At 37.5% G+C, this 23,804-nt stretch overlaps 2 protein-coding genes across 4 annotated transcripts in view; one reads left to right on the top strand and one right to left on the bottom strand.

The window, feature by feature from the left end:
- Positions 1 to 21,742, bottom strand: part of USP6NL (USP6 N-terminal like) — a 221,286-nt gene extending 199,544 nt beyond the window's left edge. The window contains exons 1-2 of one of the 3 annotated variants that reach the window (XM_036760376.1): positions 21,583 to 21,742; positions 1,189 to 1,269 (exon numbers count right to left, since the gene is read on the bottom strand). In XM_036760376.1, coding sequence (XP_036616271.1) covers positions 1,189 to 1,192 — 4 coding nt within the window. In that variant the 5' untranslated portion in view covers positions 1,193 to 1,269; positions 21,583 to 21,742. Of the gene's footprint in view, positions 1 to 1,188; positions 1,270 to 21,344; positions 21,447 to 21,582 lie in introns of those variants that run through there. The other 2 variants (XM_036760378.1, XM_036760377.1) reach the window with 2 other exon arrangements.
- Positions 21,370 to 22,062, top strand: LOC118851107 (basic proline-rich protein-like). Its single transcript, XM_036760655.1, has one exon. The coding sequence runs from the start codon at positions 21,370 to 21,372 to the stop codon at positions 22,060 to 22,062; it is 693 nt and encodes a 230-aa protein (XP_036616550.1).
- The last annotated feature ends 1,742 nt before the right edge of the window (positions 22,063 to 23,804 follow it).

Below are 23,804 nucleotides of genomic sequence, written 5' to 3'. Positions count from 1 at the left end.
CACCTGCTTGCCAGCATTCTCAAATAATTTTGCCTTGTTTTATTGGAAATATGCCAACAAAAAGTTCATAGTAACAATATTATTCTAGTCATTAAAGAGCTTACAACATTTAAGGGCTTCACAAAAACAAAGCCTGTGTTTTTAAGCCCTCAAGCAACTAAAACAAAATTAACTGAAACTATCAAGTGTAAGGACAGCAAAGCTTGCTACATTATAGAACACAAAAATAAACTAAATTTTAAAGTACTTTTAAACTAAAACTCAAATGAAGGAATGTTGGCTTTACAAGTTTTATTTACATGTCATTTTTACCAGCACATATTTCTTAACCAATGGCTTGTGTCCTGCTTTAAAGTCTAGAAATCTTGGATATTATTCCAAAATACAAAGCCAATTTCTAAAAATAGAAAAAAGCTAGATGGACTTTTTAAAATTTCAAATTAATGTGTGCACATATTAAGTATATATGCACAAATGTATCCTCTACATGAATATTTTTCCCAAAGAATAGAATCTTAATATCATTTTTCATATAAAGAAAATTTTGCCAAAACCTGGAGTCATGTCTCAACAATAGGACTGTAAAATTATAGTCAATTCCAACATGACACAAAAATTCCACAAGATTTGGGGGAAAACATTACTTCCTCTAACCCTAAAAAGGCAGGAAGATATTACCACTGTCATCATGAATTGTTATTTTATAGACTTCAACGACTAAGATATTACTCTTGCTCAAAGTTAATGGTATGTTGTAATATCAATGTTATACCTTGATTTCATTTAGTAAGAAACATTTGATGAAAGTGGTAACTAATTTCCATTTTTCCTAAGTATTTTTTAATCAAAAATTATTTTCCAATAGCTAAGAGAAATAGGTTTTAAGATAAAGGATTACTGTAAACACAGCTGATGAATCAGATTTTCATCATCTTAAATACAAACTTTTCAAAGTATATTAGTTAAATATGTATTTTAGATATATTTTAATCTTTTAAGAGCTCACTATCTAAAAAGACATCAATCTGTCTTAGCTACAAATGAGATCCAATTTGCAAGTGTATAAAAATCATACTAGAATATAATACAATGGCCTAACCATTCAAGACAAATTTCCTACTGTATAGGAAGCTATAATAATAGAGATTCTACTGAGATCACCAAAATAAAAGAAAGAACTGTACTTACTCATGACTGGAATTATCTCTTTCTATCATCCAAGTCAGGTATAAGATCTTCTGTCCAAAATTTCTCAAAGGAATACATGTCCTAAACAAGAGGAGAAAGTAGCAACATGTTATTTTCAAAACTCCAACATTATAATTTTTTCAAGTTTTCTAACATTACTTTAGTACTTAAATTGTATAGTAGGGACACACTCTACTAATGCAGATCAAATTTCTCCTATGCCATATATACTGTACATTAGTTGCTGTGTATGAAAAAATACTCATCATCTAATGGCTATTCATCTAATTATAAACCTCTCCAAATTCAACCAGGCTGGCCTTTGGTTAACAGATTCACAAGTCCATCAAATTCCCTCTCCTCAAAACCTTAACAGGTTGTGAGGATCCAACAATAATTGTGCTCTACTGCCAAAGCCTTCAAGAACCCTGAGTTACCTCCACCTCAAGATGAAGCAATGGAGGACTATTTTAATTGATGCTCTTAAAATTCAAAGGGTTGAAAAAAAATAAGTTCATTTCAAAACTAATCTCTATTTCTAAAGGAACATTCATCTTCATGTTTTAAAGACAAAATATTGAGAGTTAACTCTTTTTTAGCCCCTAACATCTCAATACAAATAACATTTCCCTTTTCCTATAATAATTTATTATAAAATTGAGCATTATATGCAAGAAAACCACCAAACTAAAAGTTTAGTATGCTTGATTTTTAATTCTTCTTCCTACTCCATTCCAAAATAAGCAAAGCACATAAAACACTCCATCTAGTGTAAATACGAGACATCACACCTACTGAATCCAGTTTGTTTGATAGAGAGTATTTTTATGGGAAAGGAAAAAGACTAAAATAACTTAAAATCTAGAATAAAACTAACTTTCAAATATATTTCAAAGTTTAAAGACTATATAAAAACTAAACAGAACACTCAACAGACACTGTTGATACATGATTAATACTCTCATAGAGTAAAATATTTTCATTAAGTTAAATAACAGTCTAATTATTTTTAACTATTCCATTCTTCTAGGTTTCAAATATTATAATCTAAATAGAAAATCTGATTAGAGAGGAAATTCATGGTATTGGCTCAAATTTTTAATATATTTTACACACATGTATTTTTAAAAGTCTTCCCTGAATTAATAAGTACTTGTTTAGTAATATATTATGCACCAAGAAGGATCAGGAAGTTTGTTTTGCTTGTGACCTTTCTCTCTTTAGTAAATCTTCCCCTTTAAGTTCCTGATTTTCTTACTATTTCCCAGTTTAATTTGATATATTTAAACACCAAATTGTGTATGTGTTCAGCCTTCCTTTGTACAACTCAGATAAGACCAAAGTTCACATGATGTCCACACTCTCACCTCATCCATTCCTCTATGTTAGTATACTCTTCTCTTACACCCCTCTATTATGAGAAATACCAGGTCCACCCATTATTCCCCTTTCTACCCTAGTGCATTCCTCTTTTTACCTCCTCTTCTCTACACTCTCAGAACAAAACCAATCTTCCCCTTGACCTTCAGATTTTCTTATTTAACTCCCCGATATCCTTTGAAAAAGGTTCTGAAGAGACACTTGTTTTCCTTCTCTCCATATTAGATGGTTAGCCCTATTATTGTATAGACCCTTCCAACTGTTCAAATAAATTTACCCCTCTTGTGTTCTCTTGACTCTTGTCATTTGCCTTTTAAATTTCCTATACAGCTGTAGTTTTGTCATCAGGAATGCTTGAACATCTTCTATTCCATTAAAAGTCTCTTACTTAGGTAATGTTTACCACTTTCTCTTCTAAGCTATTTAATCATCTTCCTGTTTTTTCCTCAGTAGCTTTTATTTTACTTTTTATCGTGCTTCATTTCTTTTAGGTATTCATGAAGTCATAATGGAAAATCCATTTTTTGTTTTGAGTCTCATTTTGCAGTTGTTACAGGATTATCTTCTTGTAGGTTAGAATTTTAGGTATTTCTGTACCTACAATAATTCTTTAGAGTAGTCATTGTCTTTCTCAGTTTACCCGTATCTCCAGCCTGGGTTTCTGAATTGCTTTATATGAGGCTGCACTCCCTGCTGTGCCTTGGGTAGGATCATCGACCTTGCTTGGTTTCATCTTGGGTCACATGGAGCATAGGCTGATCTATTCTAACTGAGGTTTGGCCTCCTGAATCTTTGAGTTTCAGAGTACTGGCTCTTCGGGGACCTCTCTGGCATCTCAGGACAGCATATTAAGGATCTTGGAGCTCCTGGGCATGGGGCTGTCCTGGCCTGAGTATTTCAGTGTTTCTGCTGATCACTGCCACTCCCAATAGTGCTGTAACCCTCCAATTATCCCAAGCTTCTCTGCAGGGCCCTCCATTCTTGCTGCCTTAGGATACAGAGCAACACAGGATACACATCTCTGGCTCATCTCTGGTCATACTGGGAGGCTGCAGTCTTGTTTAATTATGCTAGAACTGGCTTTACTAGTAATCCCTTTTTACTGCCCTGGTCTTCCAAATGACTTTTTGTGCATTTGGGGAAGAGAAGTTCCCACAGATTTTCATTAGATTTCTGGTCATTATTAAGTCTGATGTGATTTTTAGATTTTTTTGCTGGAGTGGGTATGTAGGAGTTGGACTGCCTGCCTCTGCTGAGGCAGCCATTTTGGTCAGAAGTCTTTTGTTTATTTTACATTAATAATCAAAGTCTTTGAACAAAGATGTATCTGTAGTTACATCCATCAAGTAATGGTATATGATCTTAATATGGACATAAGTGTCTCCTAGTTGGAACAAATTTTTAAAGCTACAATTGGCTTTACCAGTTCATATCCCTTTTAAAAGATTAGCAAACACACAGCAGTTTCTCATATTCTCTGTGCCTTTCAGTAAATTACGTGATTGTCAAGACAGAGTCAATCTATCAACAAGCAATTATTAAGCATTTATTATGTGCCAAGCTAAGAACTAGAGACATGAAGATAAAACTGCTCCCCACTTACTTGTCTGTGAATGCCCACCTGCTGTTCCTCTCATTTGTGCATCAATGATACACACCATAAGCATCTAAACTGGGGATTCATGAACTTACTTGGGTTTTTTATGTTTTGATAATTCTATAGGGTGTCCCTGTCAGCTTTAACAGCTTAAAACTGCCTTATGGCTTCTCAGACACATTGTATTTCAATATAATCTAGTTTCCTTTGAAATCCTTTATTTTTTATAATGCAAATGCATTAAAAATTAAAAACATTATTCTGAGGTATCCATAGACTTTCAGTTTGCCCAGACGGTTCATGAGACAAAAAAGGTTAAGAAGCCCTGATCTAAATCATTCTCATAAATATTTTATAAAGACCGACTTTAGGATCATTACTATCAACTATAGGGTTTTTTTTCATTCGTTTGAAATCTTCTCCTTGAGATAGATTCTGAAGTGGTCTCTCAGTGCTTTCATTGAGAAGTGCTAGTGGTTTCTACAATATTAGAAAGGCTTCAAGTACTGTACCAGAAACAGAGTGAGACTACCTTAAGTCCAAGGAACAACCTAAGAAACAAGAGGCTGTTTCAACAATCCAGCTGGCTGCTGCTGTTGGGGTAAAAGACCAACACAAGCCCAACAGCAAGAATGCTGCCAAACCCCAGGTTCTTTTGATCTGCTTTACTAAGGAAAGCAACGTTAAGGGGTTGACAAGTTTACTTTAATCCAGTATACAGACATCATTCACTTAGTTCAAAAAGTTCGAAAAGCCAGCACCCCGAACTTCAGAGCAAAATACAAAGTACAAACATCAACAGACAAACCATGTCTGATTCAAATCCCAATACATAGTTACCAGAGTTTAACAAAGTCCCAACATTCAGGTAACGAGCAGGAGGGCTCTTAGCTACAGCTGCCTGGAGTCTCCGCATCAGCATGCCACCAAGAGTGAGAACCCTGAGCAAATAGCTCTGTCTTTTCTTATACCGTTTCAGACATCACCAAACGTCATCTGAATGATCAGAACTTGCACTCCTATGATTGGCTCTTGAGTCAGCACCTCCCCTTAGTACCACGGAGCTTCACACCCACATAGGCTTAGCACCTAATAGGGTTTTGGGCCTGGGGCTTAGCACCTAGTAAGACTCAATGAAATACACTAAATTAAAGGAAACAAAAGCCAAACTCTTCAAGGGCACTTGGTTGAACTGAGTGCTAAGAGCCCATTTTGCTTATCAACACAGAGGTTCATCACCAGTAGTGTGGCCTTTAGAAAAATGTTACTATTTGGCTATGGCAACCAATGAAACAAAGAAAAAGAAATAAAGGACCTCATACATGTGCAGACTCCTATTCCACTCTCAGCAAAAATGGTAGAGTAGCAAAAGACAGGGTTAATATTTGTTTAACTGTAGACACTCTAAACGTGAAATCTTTGTGCAAGTTTACTCACTTTTAAAGACAGGCTGGAATAGATGAACTTTGAGGTCTCTCCCAGCTCTACAGCTATAATTCTATGATCCTATGAGTAACAAATTGATATATTACTGACAAAGATGATTCACAAATATTGGGTGGTAACTCCCCATAATGGATAAAGACCTGGAACTGGAACCAGAAAGACCTGAGTTTAAATCCAAAGTCAGACATTTGCTGACTATAAGATTCTGGACAACTCAAACTCTCTGTGCCTTAATTTCCTCTTCTATAAAATTAGGAGGCTGGATCCAATTACCTTTAAAGTCCCTTCTAACTCTAAATCTGTGATCCTATTTATGTTCTTACCATAAATGAAGCCAAAAGACAAAAAGAAGTTGCGAATGAATGGAAGGCTGAAATACAGATTCTCCTTGGAGAGGAAAACAAAGGAGTTGTTACTGTTTGTTCATCATATGCTCAGAGGCAACAAGGATATCATTTCAAGGGACACATGATCATCTCAACTTACAGAGTTCATAACAAGTATAAACAATAAGACAATCGTAAAGATAATCAGTTTACACACCAACATACAATATAGAGGATGAAGAAGAATTCTATAAAGAACTAGATAAAATAATCCACATCAACAACATATATTTTCATAAAATATAATTTCAGTATGAAAGATAAAATGGCAAAAAAAACCATAGTGGAAATAATATAGACTCCAGTTTGTAGACTACACAGAAGCCTAGTTTCCATGGATATTTTTTTTTCCAGAATACAGGGTGTTCCTAAAGTCTGGACACATAGGCAAAAATGCCTATTTTCAAGAAATGAAATGAATGAAATTTTCAACCACATTTTCTTTAACTGGAATATTAATAACATCTTCAATATGATTTCTATCATGTGATGCACTCTGCAAGATTCACGTGAACTCATTGCAATAACTCCACATTGCTGTCGATTTTCCTATGTGTCCTGACTTAGGGACATCCTCTAGAAGCAGAAGGCATTAGAAATGAAAAACACCAAACAGTATCATCCCACCCACCCCCAAAAAAATAAAAGAAAAAAGATACTGACATCTTAAAAAAAAAAACAAAAAGTTACTAACATGAAAGTCATGTCACTATATATGTGGTCAGACCATCCAATAGAACAAGGACTAAAAAAATATGAAAACAGAAGACTGAAGAGTAGAAGACAATGTAAACCACTGCAACAACTTCACCTTAACCTGATCAGACAATAAGCATTTATTAAGCATCTACTATATGTCAGGCACTGTGCTAAGAGAAGGGGATACAAAGAAAAAAATCTATTCTCCTGCCTAAAAAGAGTGCACAATCTAATGGAGGAGATAACATGCAATAAACTATGTATGGCAAGTTAAATATGGGATAAACTATTGGGAACAGCCTCAGAGGCAAGGCACAAAAATTAAGGAGCACTGGATAAGGTTTCTTGAAGAAGATAAGACTTCATCTGAGACTTGAAAAAAGCCAGGTAAGTGAAGAGAGAGCATTCCAGAGATGGTGGACAGCCATTGAAAATTCCCAGAGCTGAGAGCTGGAGTTAATTACTTAAGGACCAATAAGAAGGCCAGTGTCACTGAATCAAAGAGCATGTGGCACAATGTAGGGAATAAGAAGACTGGAAAGGTGGGAGAAAGGGTTGTGGAACCCTAGGTTATGAAAGGTTTTGTACACCAGAGGATTTTATATTTAATCCTAGAGGTGATAGGGATCCACCAGAATTTCTTGGGGAATAGGAGTGATATGGTCATACTTGTGCTTTAGGAAAATCATTTTGGCAAGCACATTGAATGGAGGATGTACGGGAAATGAGAAGACATTTATGGCAGGCAAACCAAAAAGCAGGCTATTGCAATAGTTCAAACGTGAGGTGATAAAGACCTGCACCAAAGTGGCAGCAGTAACAGAAGAGATCAAAAGATGTTGCAAAGGTGAAATCAACAGCCTCTGGCAACAGTCACAATACCTCCAAAAGGTCAAAGACAAAAAGAAAATATGTACTCGGGGGATGAGACAATGTGAAGTCTGGCATGATACCTGGGCTGCAAGCCTGAAAGACTATGAGGATGGTGATGCATTTCAATAGTAGTAGGGTCAAAAAGTACTCCCATACAGAAAAGCAGGAAAGGGAAAAAAGGAAAAGATATGTAACCCTAATTATCACCATTTCCTTCAAAAGTTCAATGAATACAAAGTTTTCACAACAAAGAGGCCCAGACTCCAAAACCTATCAACAAGCAAATATTTGATCTTCACAACTGTAAAGACATGGCAGTCAAGGGCAACACGATTTTAGAATAAAAACTCATTTTCAAAACACTCTGTGGAATATGAAAGTTAAAAAAATTATGAATACTATTGTGGTACAAAACAGCAAAAAGCAATGGAAGATAATATAATTCTAACCAAAGGCTCAAATAGTTTACATGATTCCAAGTGCATTCATAAATGAAAATAAAATATAACAAATGAATGCAAAATAAAATGTTTGTCAATGTTTCTAAAGGAATCTCTTTTCATACATCCATGACATAGGAATTACCACATCTGAACACTGATATACATAAGAAGCAGAAATGACACTCTGGAAAGGGAAATCAAGAGGAGTATTTGGACCAGATCAAATGACGTATGTTAAGGATAACTATGCTGAAAATAACACTATCTCTTTTTATTAATATTATAAAAATTAGAGGAAAATAGCATGTAATTAAAGTACCATGTTTCACCATTATCCTAAATAAATATACACCTTTGAGTTTTTAAACTAAGATGTAAGAAGATCTAGGACAATTTCAATCATAATCACTAATAACTTCATAAAGGTGCTCAAGATAAACGGTTTTCATAGAATATTAAAGCCCCTATATCTATTACTAGAGTAATAGCTCTATCCAAATCCATTAAGATAACATAATATTATATATCCTATTCAGTACCTTCCATCCTTTTAAAATAGACTATTATCAATTAAGTTGAATATTTGCTGAAAAAAGTGGTTATTGAATCTTTATATGCTCTTCCTCTTAGCAACAAAAATACATGAAAAGTATAAACTATTTACAAAATGAAAAGCAAAAAATGACAAAGGAAACCACTAACTAGAAATAATCTGATATCTAAGACATAAAAGGAATTCACAAACAATATGAAGAAACATTCTCTAATAGATAAATGGCCAACGGATATGAAGAAGTAGTTTTCCAAAGAAGAAATCCAAGTTATCAACAATCTTACTCTTTTTAAAATGTTCCAAAGCACTAATAAGACAAAATACAAATGAAAGCAACTATGAGGTTCTACTCCCATGTAAGTCACATTTGTACAAATTACAAAATGAAAAAAATGACTAGAGGAGTTCTGATAAGCAAGGTGGAGTTGCGTACAGATCCCACCATTCTTGATTTATGAATTATACTATGATCCCCTCCCCCCAAACATTAAACTGTGCAAATCCTCTGAACAAGAGAAATCTCTAGGCATATACCTCCAAAAGGTCTAAAGCAAAGAGAAAATATGTATACAAACATTTATAGCAGCATTTTGTTGTTGTAGTAAAAAGCCAGAACCAAAGTGAGTGCTCATCAACTAAGAAATGACTGTACACATTTTAGTATATGAAAGTAATAGAGCATAGGTTTAGAACTAGAAGGAACTCTCATTTTATAGCTGAGGAAACTGAAGCATAGAAAGGTTAAATGAATTGTCCAGGGTTCAAAGGGTATGGACATCTCAATCAGTTTATTTGCATTAATTCCAAATTGCCTTTCAAAATGGTTATAACATTTCACAGCTCCACCAAAAATGCATCAGCACATTTATCTTCCTACGACCCCTCCAATATTGAATATTGCTAATTTTTGTCATCTTTACCAGTTTGAAGGTTGTAAGATAAAATTTCAGGTTGTTTTAAATTGTGCTTCTCTTATTATTAGTGATTGGGAGAATTTTTTCATGTCAATGTGAATATTTTGCAATTCTTTTAAGAACTGTTCATATTCTTTTGACTACTTGTCTACTGGGGAACGACTATTGATTATATATATATATGTATGTATGTATGTATATATATATGTTTATATCTTGGATATCAAATACTTATTAGAGAAATTTGATACCAAGATTTTCTTTCCCATTCAATCACTTTCCTTATCATCACAGATACAGTAATTTTATTGTGCAGAAGCTTTTAAGTTTCATATAATCAAAGTTATCTGATATTTTGTTTGCCTCTATTGTTTGAGTGTTGTATCTTCTACCCATAGCCGAGTTATAGGATCTTCTTGTCTATTTTTTTAATATTATGATCATTAAGGCCATGTATCCATTTAGCATGTATCATTGAATGTGCTGTAAAGTGTTGGTCTAATCCTAATTTCTGTCAGATTGCTTTCCAGTTTTTTATCAAATAAGCAGTTTTTTCCCTAAGTAATTTATATTCTAATCAAACACTGGGCTACTGGATTCCATTGCTTCTGATTCTCCCTTGTCTAGTCTATTCCATTGATCTCTTTTTTTAAACCAATACTAGATGGCTGATGATGCTAATGACTGTTGCGTTAAAAGATAGTTTGAATTCTGGAAATGCCATTTCTCCTTTATTCCTACTTGTTTTCATCATTTCCCTTGATACACTAGTTTGTTTTTTCAAATGGATTATTATTTTACCAAGTTCTATTAAGTATCCCTTGGTAATCTGGTTTAACATTAAAAGTACAACTTAACTCTGGAACTAATGTCATTTTTATTATATTGTCAGGGTTTAGAAATAAGCACCTTGCTCATTTGCTATTTTATTGATTAGACTTTCTGGTTTCTTAATTTTAATCAAATTAGCTAAAAGTCTATCAACTTTATTAGTCCTCAAAAAACCAACTTTTAATTTTATCAAGTCTGTGGAGTTTTTTTTTATTTCTTATCAATTTCTCCACTAATTTTTATGTCTCTTCTTTTGTGCTTCTTATAGGTTTATTGGCTTTCTAATTTTTATAAATGCATGTTCAGTTAACTCTCACTTCCTATTTTGTTAATGTAATGTTTGTAGAGATATAATTCCCCCCTGCCCCCACCAAGGACTGCTTTAGCAGCATCTCAGAAATTTTGGTAGGCTATTACATTATTTCCTCCCATAATTATTGTTTCTACAATTCACTCATTATTTAGGATTTCCTTGTTAAATCTCCATTTAGGTCTGTGCTTTCTGTTTATGGACCTTGAACCAATGATTATTTTATTGCATTATGGTCTATAAGGGATATATTAACAATTTCAATCTTTTTTACATTTGCTTGCAATATTTCTATGCACTTTTATACACACACATATACATATATATACATATATATATACATATATATATATATACACACACACATACAACATATGGTCAATTTTTGTAAAAGCTGCATATGGTACTGAAAAATACTTATATTCTTTTGCAGGCGTATTTAGAAGATGCCATAAGTCTTTTAACTCGTTTCTCCAACAATTTACTCACTTTCACATTTTTCCCTTTAGTTTATCTTTCTGTTAGTTACACAAAACTGAGAGGATATGAAAGTCTCCTGTCACTACTGTGTTATTATTGTCTATGTCTTTTTGTAGCTCAGATGTTTCCTTTATGAATTTGGATGCTAAGGCATTTAGAGTGTATAAATTTATTACTGGTATGGGTTGGTTGTCTACGGCTCTTTTCAATACATCGTTTTCTTCTTTATCCATTCTCATTTTTTCAATGTCTGTTTTTGCTTTGTCAACATGACTGCAAATCCTGTTTTTTTTTGATTCAGTTGGCACATTCAAATTTTTTTTCCATCTCCTCAGCTTTATTTTGTGTATGTTTTTGTTTTTCAAATATGTTTCTTGTAAGCAAAATATTATAGAGTTTTGTTTTCTTATCCCATGAGAGTTTAGCAGAGTGCCTGGCATACAGCTGGCATTTAATGTCTACTGACTGATTCTACTGAATTGCTTAATACATTCACATTTAAAGTTTTTTTTTATATTCAAAGTTATGAGAGTTACTGCTTTCCTCAATTTGTCTCTAATACTGGTTGGCTTTTTTCAGGTTTTGTTTGTTTTCCCTCTTCTGCTGTATACACAGTACTATGTTTCTTCAGTTACTTCACCCTATTCTTTCTTAAGATAGCCCTATTCCCAATGGCTCTCTTCCCCTCATGTCTGATCTCCTCTTCTTATTAATTACCTCTTTTCCTTTGGGGTTTTAGTGCCTTTTTCTTTCCTACTTTTATTTCGTTATTTGATTATTGTCATCTTTTTTTTCCCTCCCAATCAAATAAATTCCCCCTTCCTCTCCTACCCTTCAACTAGTCCTATTCATTAGTTTTTCTTTTTAATTTCCTCTTTTGCTTGCCAAGGAGTCCCCTTCATTGTGCCTCACTCCCAGAACAAAGCCAAGTACTGCAGGTGTCAGAAAAGACCCTGCCCCACTACCAAACACACACCCACTTACATCCCTGATTATGCAGCCTACCGCTGAACTAAACCCTTCCCCCTGGTTACCTTCTTTTCTCCATTTGCCTCAAAATCTCCTCCCTAGGTCCATGCCCTTGCACTCTCCCAGGTGCCAGGCACCCTCAAGATATTTAACTCCATCCCTTCCAAGATAGGACAAGGGATCTTTTCAAGCACCAAATCCTCCAATCCACCTAACACAACATTCACAGAACATCTCTCTTCACCCATGGGAGCCTTCAACAAAGGAACCCCTCTCATTACTAAAGGGAAGCCTCACTTCTTTCCTTCTGCTTTTTCAATCCTTCTCACCTCCTCACCCACTTCCCTGAAGGTTCTTCTCTTACTGAGACCACCAGGGCCACCTCTGGAGCTTCCTTTTTGCCAAAAGCAGAGCAGTTAATAACTTATTGACTTGCATTGGTGACAATTTGTTCACGCAAGAGATGAAAAAACAAAGGGAAATTCTATCCTGAATCTGATCTCATTAACAAGGCTGTTTGCTGCAATGAAAATGATGGAGACCATTGTGGAGGGAACTGATCACTTTCTCCTAGTGTGTGTACAATAGAGGAGAAAAAATCTAAGCATAGTCTGACATGTACCTTAGATTTCAAAGAGTTCAGAGAAAAGATAGGTAGAAAATCATGGAGTAAGATACTGTCAACCTAGAAGAGATGACAGATTCTCAAAAATGAAATTCTAATGACTCAAAAGGTGACAATTCCAATGCAGAGGAAAAATGGAATTTGTCTGAAAAGACCAATGTGGATACATAGAAGACTCAAACTTTAAAAAATAATTTAGAGTTAGATTTTTAAGAAATTAGTTTAGATGTTTTAAAAGATCAGGAAAAGATGGAATCAAGGTCAGTTAAGGGCAGACGAGTATTAGAGAGAGGCATTAAAAAAACAACGTGAGGACTCTAAGGCTCAAAATGAGCTGAGGGTAATGAGGGAAGGTAGAGAAACACACAGTAACAACAAATATACTTGGAGTATCCCAGGGATCTGTACTTGGCCCTGTACTGTTCATTTTTATCAATGACTTGGACAATGGCATACATGAAATGTTCACTCCAATCAAGAGCCCAAGACCTTTGAGTGGGAATAGTGCCAAGTCAGGATCCATTGCAGGACTAAGAATGTAGTAAGATAGCATGGCCAACCTCTTTAGGAGCAGAGCATACTGCTTCTCTTTACAACAAATGAAGAGGAAATGAAGTATATTATTAAAAATCCTTTTGCCCAATTATATTCCAACAGAACTGATAACTCCAATAAAATCAATGAATATTCACAAAGATATAAAAATACCTACAAAAGAGAATAGGAAATATCAGAAAAAGAAACTGAAGCAATAAAGGAACCCCAAAGGGGGGAAAAACAGGACCAGATGGACTTGCAAGCAAATTCTATAAAACGTAATAAATAATTCCAACATTAAATAAATAGCCTGTGGGGGAGAGGAAAAGAAGAGATTCTACCAAATTCCATCTATAATACAAATCTAGTCTTGATAACAAAACCAGGGAGTAGAAAAATAAAACAATAGATCACTGTCAAATGATTGTCAATACAAAAATACTGAATAAATACTAGCAAAGAGGCTATGACAAAACATTAAAAAATCACATACTATAACCAGGTTGGATCTCTACTGGGAATGCAGTATTTATTCAATATTAGTAAAGCTATCAGGCAGCTAGGTGGCCCAGTGGAAAATGCACTAAGCTTGGAATCAGGAACACTCATCTTCATGCATTCAAATCTGGCCTCAGACACTAGTTGTATGACCCTAGGCAAGTCACTTAACCCAGTTTGCCTCAGTTTCTTCATCTGTAAAATGAGATAGAGAAGGAAATGGCAAACCACTCCAGTTATCTTTGTCAAGAAAACCTCAAAAATGGGGTCACAATGAATCAGACACAAGTGAAATGACTGAACAATAGTAAAGCTATCAATATAACAGGCTTAATAAAAACAAAATCAGCAAAAATAACAAGATTATATCAATACATTCAGGACAAAAAAGCTGACAATACAACATATGTTTGTTTAAAAAAAATAAAGGAATAAGCTGACCTTTCTTCAACATAATAGCGTCTATCTAAAACCAAGAGCCAGTATTATATGTAATGAGGTATTATATGTAATAAGAGCAGAGACAAAGCAAAGATGTCCATTATCATCACCATTATTTGACATAGTAGTAGAAATGCTAGTATAGCAATAAGAAAAAGTAATCAAGGGAATAAACATAGGCAAAGGAAATAAAATTATTGCTTTTTGTAGATGACATGATAGCTTATTTAAAGAACCCTAGAAATTCAACTATCAATTAATATCAACAATAATAACTTCAGCGAAGTAGCAGGATAGAAATTGAACCCACATAAATCATCAGTCATCATGAATACTAGCAACAAAACTTGGCAGGGAGAGGTAGAAAGAGAAATTCAATTCAAAATAATTACAGAATAGATCAAACATTGGACATTTTGCCTACCAAGACAAACACAGAAATTATATGAATATGATCACAAAACACTCTTTACAGAAATAAAGGTAGACCTAAATAAATAGAAAGAAATTAATTGCCCATTGTTGGACCATACCAATAAAAGAAAATGATAATACTACTTAAATTTATTTATTCAATGTCCTACTAGTCTAATGACCAAAGGACAATTTTATAGAACTAGCATAAATAACACTACCTAGAGGATCAAAGAGATAAATAATCTCAAGAAAATAGTTTTAAAAGTGGGAAGAAACAGGGATCTCCTAGTGCCAGATCTCAAACTACACTAAGAAACAAAGTGTGTGTGTGTGTGTGTGTGTGTGTGTGTGTGTGTGTGTGTGTGTAAAATATAAGAAACAAAACTATAAGTCTATGTACTTACATGCTAGTAAAAGAAAAATGGAAAAGTTGATCAGTGAAAGAAATTAGATATATAAGACGCAGAAACAAATGAACATTAGTAGCATAGTGTTCGATAAACCCAAACAATCCAACTACTGGGGAAAGGATTTACTATTTGCTAAACTTGCTGGGAAAACTGGAAAGCAGTATGATAGAAATTAGGCTTAGGACATCATCATATACCTACAACATACACTTACATCCTATACCTACCTAGATCATATACCACAATAACCCCCAGATAAACATAGGAACTAGATATAAAAGATCACACCATAAACAAATTAGATGAGCATGAAAGGAGATAATGTTCATAACCATGAATGAGGTAAGAGTTCTTGATTAAACAAGGGATAGAGGATTATGGGAAATAAAATGCAAATTTTTTGGTTCCATAAAATTGAAAAGTTTCTGCATAAATGAAATCAGCACAGGAATAACTGAAAAGAAAAGTTACCTATACAAAAAAAAAATCTGTCAACTATATTTATTTAATAAAAGTCTGCTATCCAAGATATAAAGGAAACTGACTTCTGGGCAGGTTACCAAAACTGAAGAAGATGGTCCAGCTCCCACATACTCCCAAAAAAAACTTGAAATTCACAAGAGACTAAATAATAATCAAGAAATCCAATGAGAAACCATAGTAAATGATTTCCACACCAGAGCTTCACAAAAAATCAGAACCTCCCAGGCAACAGGAAAGGTGGACACCAAAGCTTGAATCTGCATGGGCAAACAAGCCCAGTCACAACCATGGATGAGCCAAAGACACTTGTAGCCTGCAAGTCTCTGTCTTGGGAAAGAACAAGAAGAGGGCTCACTGAGAAAGACACAGTAAAGTAAAAAAAGCCCAAGAGTGAGAACCTTAGAAACCCTACAAATCAAAAGCAACAAGGAGGGGCAGCTAGGTGGCACAGTGAGTAGAGCACCAGCCCTGGAGTCAGGAGGACCTGAGTTCAAATTCAGCCTCAGACACTTTGGACACACTTACTAGCTTTGTGACCTTGGGTAAGTTGCCCTGCCTTCCCCCTGCAAAAAAAAAAAAAAAAAAAAAAAAGCAACAAGGGCTTTATGGAAACATATCCCAGTGGATATCAAGGGGCTCTAAGGTCTCTAGCACCAAGATGCCATAGAGGGCCCTGAAACCCCAGTACCTTGAGCTTCAAAGATCCCAGAAGGCAGTCCATTTTAGGTACCCAGGGGACCCAGGAAAGGACTATGAAGTGATGACTACCCAACCCAAAAGTGGAGCAAGGGCTGAAGCCTGGCACTGGCACAAAGCCCCAATTCATGAAGTATAGAAATCAAAGAAAATGTGAACCAGTATAAAAAACTATTGTAGTTTCAAGAGATCTTCCAAAAAGCAGAGAGTAATTCTATAACAAATGCAAGCAGTATCTCAAAGAAAAAAATGGATTTTCCACAAGGATTACATGAATATCTAAAAGAAGTAAAGCAAGATATTTAAAATGAAATAAAATCTATGGAGGAAAAAAAAATCAGAATAGGAAAGAAGATAAAAGTGGTAAACATTGACCACAGACTTCCTACAAACCAGAATAGACCAAACAGAAATCAATGACTCCATAAGACAACAACAACAAAAACAGAACAAAAGAGTGAAAAAAAAGATATTTGATATCAAAAACAACTGGTCTGGAAACACAGGTAAAGGGGATAGCACTTAAGAATCACTATATTCAACAACTCTGAATGAGTTTAAAACTCTGATCAATTCAAAAATGAATCACAAGCTCATAAGACTGAAGATGAAACACACTACCCAATTTCAATAAGAGAAGTAATGCCCTTAAAATGCAGACTGAGACATATTTTTGAACATGGACAAGTGTGGAGATTTGTTTTGTTGGAGTACTAATACTTGTTGCGAGGATGTAATTTTTTACTTGTTTTTACTGAATGAATGAAGCATCTATTAAGTGCTTACTATGTGCAAAACCCTAGTCATACACATAGAAAAAAGTTTGTCCCTGCTCTTGTCAAAGAACTCAAATTATAATGGGGGAGACAACATATAAGGAAGGTTTTAGCTGCAAGTTAAATGGAAAAGTCTCTGACCCCTAAATGTAATGGCAAAGTATGTTTCTCTGTCTTCAATGTCATTTCCACAGATAAAATGATATCAGTTTTCGATGAACTATTTGACAGTGCCAAAGAATTTGGTTGACAGTAACTTTCTTTTCTATGTCTTCAGTACCTGTGTCTGTAGCACCTGCAGCAGCAGTTGCCAGGCTGCATCTCCATGGGACTTGTTTCCCAGGATGATGGCTGAAGGCCCTGGGCTAGGAAAATTGCTATTCCAAACTCTTGGATAAAAGTTTCTGGGCTGTGCTCACTGGGGTCTGAGGTGGGATATTGGGTCAAAGTGGTGGTGTTGGTGGCCTGGCACATGCTACCTCCTGTTTCTTTTTCAAGGTGCCTTGCTGCTTCCGCTAGGCTGGCTTGCTTGCTCTTGTGTGGCACCTGGTAAGAAGAGCTAGCCCCTTCTCCATTGGAGTTGGTTTCCCAGAAGACAACTATAAAGGGTGAGCCAGAAGCAGGATCAAGCCGTCTGGAAGGTGCTGCCCAGGGCTCCTATGCTCATCTGTCTCTTGGTGGCAGGTGATCAAGAATTGTTGCTGGTGGTGATGAGAAAGGTGGGCCCCTTTCTCCATAATGTTTTCTCCCCTCAGTGATGGCTGTCAGGACCGGAAGGCTATCAGGATGGAAGCAGGTCTGGTAGGTTATGGGACACTGTAATTCCCAAGGTTCTTAGGCTCAGTCAAAGTCCTAGGCTGTCTCCATCAGCATCTGAGGGAAAATGGTGGTGGTGGTGGTCTGGGTACATACTTCCTCCTGTCACTCACTCAGGGTGCCTTTCTGCTTCAAAAAGTCTGGCTTGACTTTCCTGTTATTGTTTAACTGGTTGGGGCAGTGGGAGGGAAAGATAATGCTTGGGGGAAAAAATGGATGAATCATTGGACTCTGTAAAAAACCATGATTTTTTTTAAAAACCTAAACACTCAAACCTATACTTCAAGAAATCATAAATGAAATTGCTCAGATCTATTATAAGGTAAAGACAGATTCCATCAATCAATCTCCTTCCGAACCCTCAGAAAGAAAATTCTCAGGAATGTCATGGACAAAATCCATAGCTACCACAAAGATACTGCAAACATATTGATACTGAGAAAGAAACAGATTGTGTATCAAGCAACTATAGACAGGATCACAGAAGACCTGACAGCTGCTACTAAAAGCAAGAGGAGATCTTGGAATACAATATAGGCAAAAAAGAATAATTCACCCGAAAAAGCTGAATATAATTCTACATTGGAAAAATGGAGTTTTGTAGAACTGAGGGCTTTCAAGTATTTCTGATGTCAGGGAAGGGAAATGAGAAGGGGAAAAAGAAGAAGGAGAAGAGGAAGGAAAAGAGAAAGGGAAAAGAAGCACCTTTAAAAAATGAGAACAGAAGGAAAATAATAAAGAAGCACAAACAGGACAGAAAGCTATAGCTTAAACTTATATCAGTATCATATCAGTAAAAAGAAAAGCAGGGTATACATAATAGAAATCTGTAGTTGCAGCTACAGTCCTCTTTTTGTGAAAATAGAAATGCTTATTTACTTGGTGTTAAATTCAGGATAAAATATTTTTAAAAACGAGATACATGTTCTTTTGCTTCAATCAATACTTTCACATGACAACAGTGAACTCACAGGATTTTGACTTTTAATCATGAAACTACATTTAGTATCACATTGCATATTAAGCATAACTTTGACCAGGAGGCCATTTTTCTAACTCTAGCCTTAATTATAGTACATAGCTTTTCAGGTTTTCAATAAGCTTCAAGTAAGGCTAATTCTCAGACCACTGACATTATCTCCATCACTTGGATACATGTCTTCACCTTTTGTGATGAGTCATGGTATAAGGTACTACAGCACTTCATCTCCACTTGAAAATTTTGGAATTCCAGAATAATTCTGCTTTTCAGTATACATCAATAAAAATTCCCTTAGAGAAGACAAGACTAACAGGTTCATTGGAAGCAAAAAAAAAAAAAATCCCCAAAACATTTGGGGCACTTGATGTTTTTATCGTCTGAGGACACTCCATCCTCCAAGGTCATCTGGACTTCTTCTAAACCTTATGTATATTCAATTAAAAGGTGAGTTTTAGCAGTAAATGTCTCATCTAAAGTACTGAGTTTTGTAATACCATGGTGATGACAAATGTTTTTGTTTTTTTTTTCCCTCATAGAAACAATTAGCAATTGCTCTTTTAATGGTCTTCTCACTGCTCTGCCCAACTTAAGATGCCTATATCACACTGTGGAGAAATCAGTAAGAACCCCTCCAAGTGCTAGATCCCCCTGGAGTTCTTTGCTTACTGTTTGGATGTTAATTATGCTTTCTTTCAAAACAAATTTATCAGCTCTTGGAGTTTTTTGTTTTCATCCATACTTTTTTGGACTTCGGTGAGATTGATCCTTCAAATACATAACTTCTCCATACCAACAGCAGCTACATCTAACAGTTATTGAAGAGTGCGCTTTAGAAACTACAATTTTTGTGCATTTCCACAAGAAATATTCAGTGAGAAAATGAACAGAATTAAAAACACAACAAAAAGAACAATGAAAGATATGCATGGTGGGAAATTCAGCAGTCAACTGATAGAGAACTAACTAAAGATGGAGAAAACAGCTCAGACTAGTTTCATCTTGTCAAGGTCAGAGTTTTTGAATCAACTTAATTTCAGCCAAAGTACACACATATATTCATTTCTGTCACAAAATAAACCATATCAAGTGTTGCTTGTCCTAAGTAATTTTCACACCAGTCTATATATACATAAAAGTTGAAATTTTCATTTTATTTTATGTACATCATCTTGTTTGAGCCTCAAAACAAACCCCAGAAGTAGATGTTACAAGTATCATCTTACCTATTTTAAAGGAAGATGAGGCTCAAATAGGTGATTTAGGTCATGGAGTTAAGAAGTGTCACAGCTGAGATGTGAATCCAGTTCTTCCTGACTCCAGTATATTACTCTATCCCTTATCCACCAAGTCTCTCTGGACTAAAGGATACTCTTTTAAAATATGAAACGTATCTACACTTGAAAATCTAAGGATTGGAAACTTCAGTATATTCTCATTTATAAGGAAATATTCCATGATCCACCTACTATGTGCAAGTCAGCACATAATTTTCACTTTGCTTATTTCTCAGACAACCAAAAGCCTGAGATGAACTATATAAAGCTACAGTGATACAAACTATCAAGATCACTTCCTTCCAATTATATATAACATGAAACACCTGCAACACCATTATTCAACTTACAATTCACAAATCCAATAGTAACTAAACATAATTTCCCCAGCAGAAAAAAAAAAGTTCTTGCTTCTTAACAGTATTTATTTTTTATTTATATAGCATTAATTCCAATGATTCGGTAAAGCCCCAATTCAACAATCATTCCCAACCTCCAAAGAGTGAGTCAACGTTTACTATCTAACAAGTTTATGCAAATTTTTTAAAAAGATGAATTACAAAGCGCAAAAATGGAGGGAGTTTACATTTAAATGGAATGGCATCCATTAAGAAGTTACAATGTGCCAAGCACAACGTAAATATACAAATACCAATTGTTCGATTCAAAACTTGTAACATTTCGAAAGCTTGGAACAGTGAATTAACAGCTTTCACGCGAGAGAAACTTTGCAAAAACCCAGCTGTTACCTCCAAAGTATTTTTATAAACTTTGTAGGGCAAACCGGTCTCCCCGGCTCTCGAAGAAATAAATCTCTTCCTCATTATTTTCTCCCTCACCCCCACGGCTCTTGCCCAAAACTAAATTCCCAGAACTCAAGGCGATCATCTTAAGGACAGAAAAGTTCCCCCCTCTCCTCTAGCCCACTTAGTGTCCGGCAGACGCCACAGAAACTGACAAGGGAAGCTAGTCTCCAAGGGGCCAAAGAGAAACTTGGAAAGGGAAAAAAAAGGGGGAGGCACAGGCTGGGACACCGCCTCTGCCGAGTGTGGAAGGGGGGGGGGGGGGTGGGCGCACAGTCAGTCCAGGGTCACCCGAAGCCGCCTCCTCCATCCACACCTCCTCCATCCATACCTCCTCCCTCTCACCTGCGCCCCCTCCCCGCTCCCCTCCACGCGCTCCTCGAAAGCTTGCCCCCGCCCCCACCGAGTTCCCCACCCGCCAATCACACCCCCTCCGAGCCCACCAACGGAGACTCGCGGAGGGGACAAAGGACACCCCCCCACCCTCCAGGTCACACTCACGTTCGCATACACTCACACTCACACGCAGGCGTACGCGTTTCATGGAACTCCGGTCCCCAGACCGTGCCCGGGAGGTGGAACGTCCCAACCCTGGGCACGGCCGACAACCTCATCCTTGGACTCCCCGGGACGGGGAATGGCGGCGTCCGGCTCTCGGGGGGCCGCTCGCTCCAAAGTCCCCATCCAGAGGCGGGGCTGGGGGAGGGGGAGTCCGGGCAGGTCTGGGTGGGAGGGGAAGCGGCCAACCAAGTTACCTCGGGACGGTCCCGTCTGCTGAGGAGACAGGCGGCGAGGTCCCCAGGCCGCGGGCGGCAGCGAGGGCTACTGCAGTCTCCTCCGCCCCATTGTTTCCCTTCCCAGTGGATCCCCGGCCGAGCGGCTGTGGCAGGGAGCGAGCCCGGGAACCAGGAAGTTCCCCGGCGCGACACCTCCTGCGGCCGCTATGGAAACGGCGCCTCGCCCCCCCCCTCCCTCCTCCCGGCCCCCGGGCCCGGCCCCGCCCCGCCCCCCCCAGCCCGGTGACCCCGCCCCCTCGCCTGGGCCCGGCCCCGCCCCTGCCCCGCCGGCCGCTACTAACCGCCGTCGCCATTTTGACGCTGTCCACAGCATTTCCCCCCCGCAGTGGCCTCGCTCTCGGATTCTTACCCCTCCCTCTGGCCTCGCTTTCGCCTTCGCTGCAGGTGACGTGCAGCTCCGGGAGCCAAGCCTCCTCCCCGGCACCGCCCGCGTGCTGAAGCGCCGCTGGGGCCGGGCTGGTGCTTGTGGGGAGGAAGAGATTGACCCAGGCGGGGCTGCGCTCTAGGAGCGTGGGAAAAGGGAAAGGGCCCCTGGTGCAGAGGGTCCAGCAGGTCCATGGTAGTTGAAATGAGGGCTCTCAGCTTGGTCTAATAAGGAGGTTAACAAGCATTTATTAGGCGCCTAATATGTGCTGTGCACCGTGCTAAGCACAGGCGATAACCAAGAAAAGTAGAAACGGGTCCCTGCCCTCAAGGAGCTCCCAGTCCAAGAGAGGAGACAACATGAACACAATAATGCATTTGTACAGGATAGCTTGGAGATGATCTCCGAGTGAAGGCAGTAAGATTATGGAAGGCGGAAAAGCGTTTTTGCAGAAAGTGCACATTTTAGCTGAAGTGGGAGGAAGCCAGGAGGCCAAGTAGAAAATTAGGCCTCCCATTCCAGGCTTGGGAGGTCACTGGCTTTTAAATACTTTGAAGTCTGTTGGGTGGCCTGGTGGAAAGGGAAGGCCCACTGCTTCTTCCTTTCAGAGCCTTATACTAACGATAAAATTTCTTCAGCTCATTACTCTTATTCATGCCTTTTTCAGGAAAGTATTGAAAGTACTTGGAGACCATATGCAATCACGTATTGTTTACAGTTTTTCAACCCTTTCATCATTTTGTTTAAAAACTGACTTTCTCTGGGTCAGCTTGTCTTTTGTACCATGGAAATTTTTCAAGAGTCTTCCGCTAAAGGGGTGATGCATTTGAAGATGAATGATGTAAATTTTCCAGGACCATAATTAAATGACAATTGAATTATTTATATTGGAGAAGCTGGAAAAGATAGGGTGGATGTGAGAATAATTAAAGGGCCTCTTCATTCCAGAAACCAGTTGTCCATGTTGGTTTTCTTTTCTGATTTACTGTGGAGGAAAACATCCAGAAGCAACATGTATGTTGTTTCCCTCAATTAGAACGTAAGCTCCTTGAGGTCACTCTTTGTACTTTGTATTATCAGTAATTAGTATAGAGCTTGTCCCCAGGTGATAATAAGTGTTTTTTTTATTCATCCTTTCATCTCTTCTCTAAAATCCAAATAACAGAAATAACATTCCTGTTCTGTGCTTTAAAAGATGAGTAGGGGTTAGGGGAAAACAGGGAATGGACCTATGATTTCATTGGCATTGGAAGTTCTCCAGTGAGGAATCTCCTTAAAATGCAACTTAAGAGTAGCCCAAGGGTGGGAAACCTGAGGCCTCCAGGCCACACAGGGCCCTCTAGGTCCTCAAGTACAGCCCTTTGACTGAATCCAAACCTCACAGAACAAATCCCCTTAATAAAACGATTCCTTCTGTAAAACTTGGACTCAGTCAAAAGGCTGTACCCAAGGACCTAGAAGGCCATCTGTGGCCTGGAGGCTGGAGGTTTCCCATCCCTGAAGTAGTCTAAAGCGTCAGTTTTCAAAGTATGGTTCTCAGGACCACTGGGGGTCACCACAAAATCAAAACTACTTTCATAATGATGTTTTAATTTTTAATTCAGTAAATATTAGTAGCTATAATCTACAAACAAAAGCCATTGGTAAGGGAGAACTTTTAAGATTGAAGGAGTTCTGAGACCAAAAAGTTTGAGAGGCACTGTCCTAGAGCACTGAGGGTTAAGTGACTTGCTCAGTATCACGAAGCCAGTGTGTCAGAGGGCACTTGAGCCCAAGACTCTGGCTTCAAGGCTCTCTGCACTTCTCCACATTGCCT

The sequence above is a fragment of the Trichosurus vulpecula genome, chromosome 5, assembly GCF_011100635.1.
Source record: "Trichosurus vulpecula isolate mTriVul1 chromosome 5, mTriVul1.pri, whole genome shotgun sequence".
NCBI lineage: Eukaryota > Metazoa > Chordata > Mammalia > Diprotodontia > Phalangeridae > Trichosurus > Trichosurus vulpecula.
This window is presented reverse-complemented; position numbering and strand designations above follow the sequence as displayed.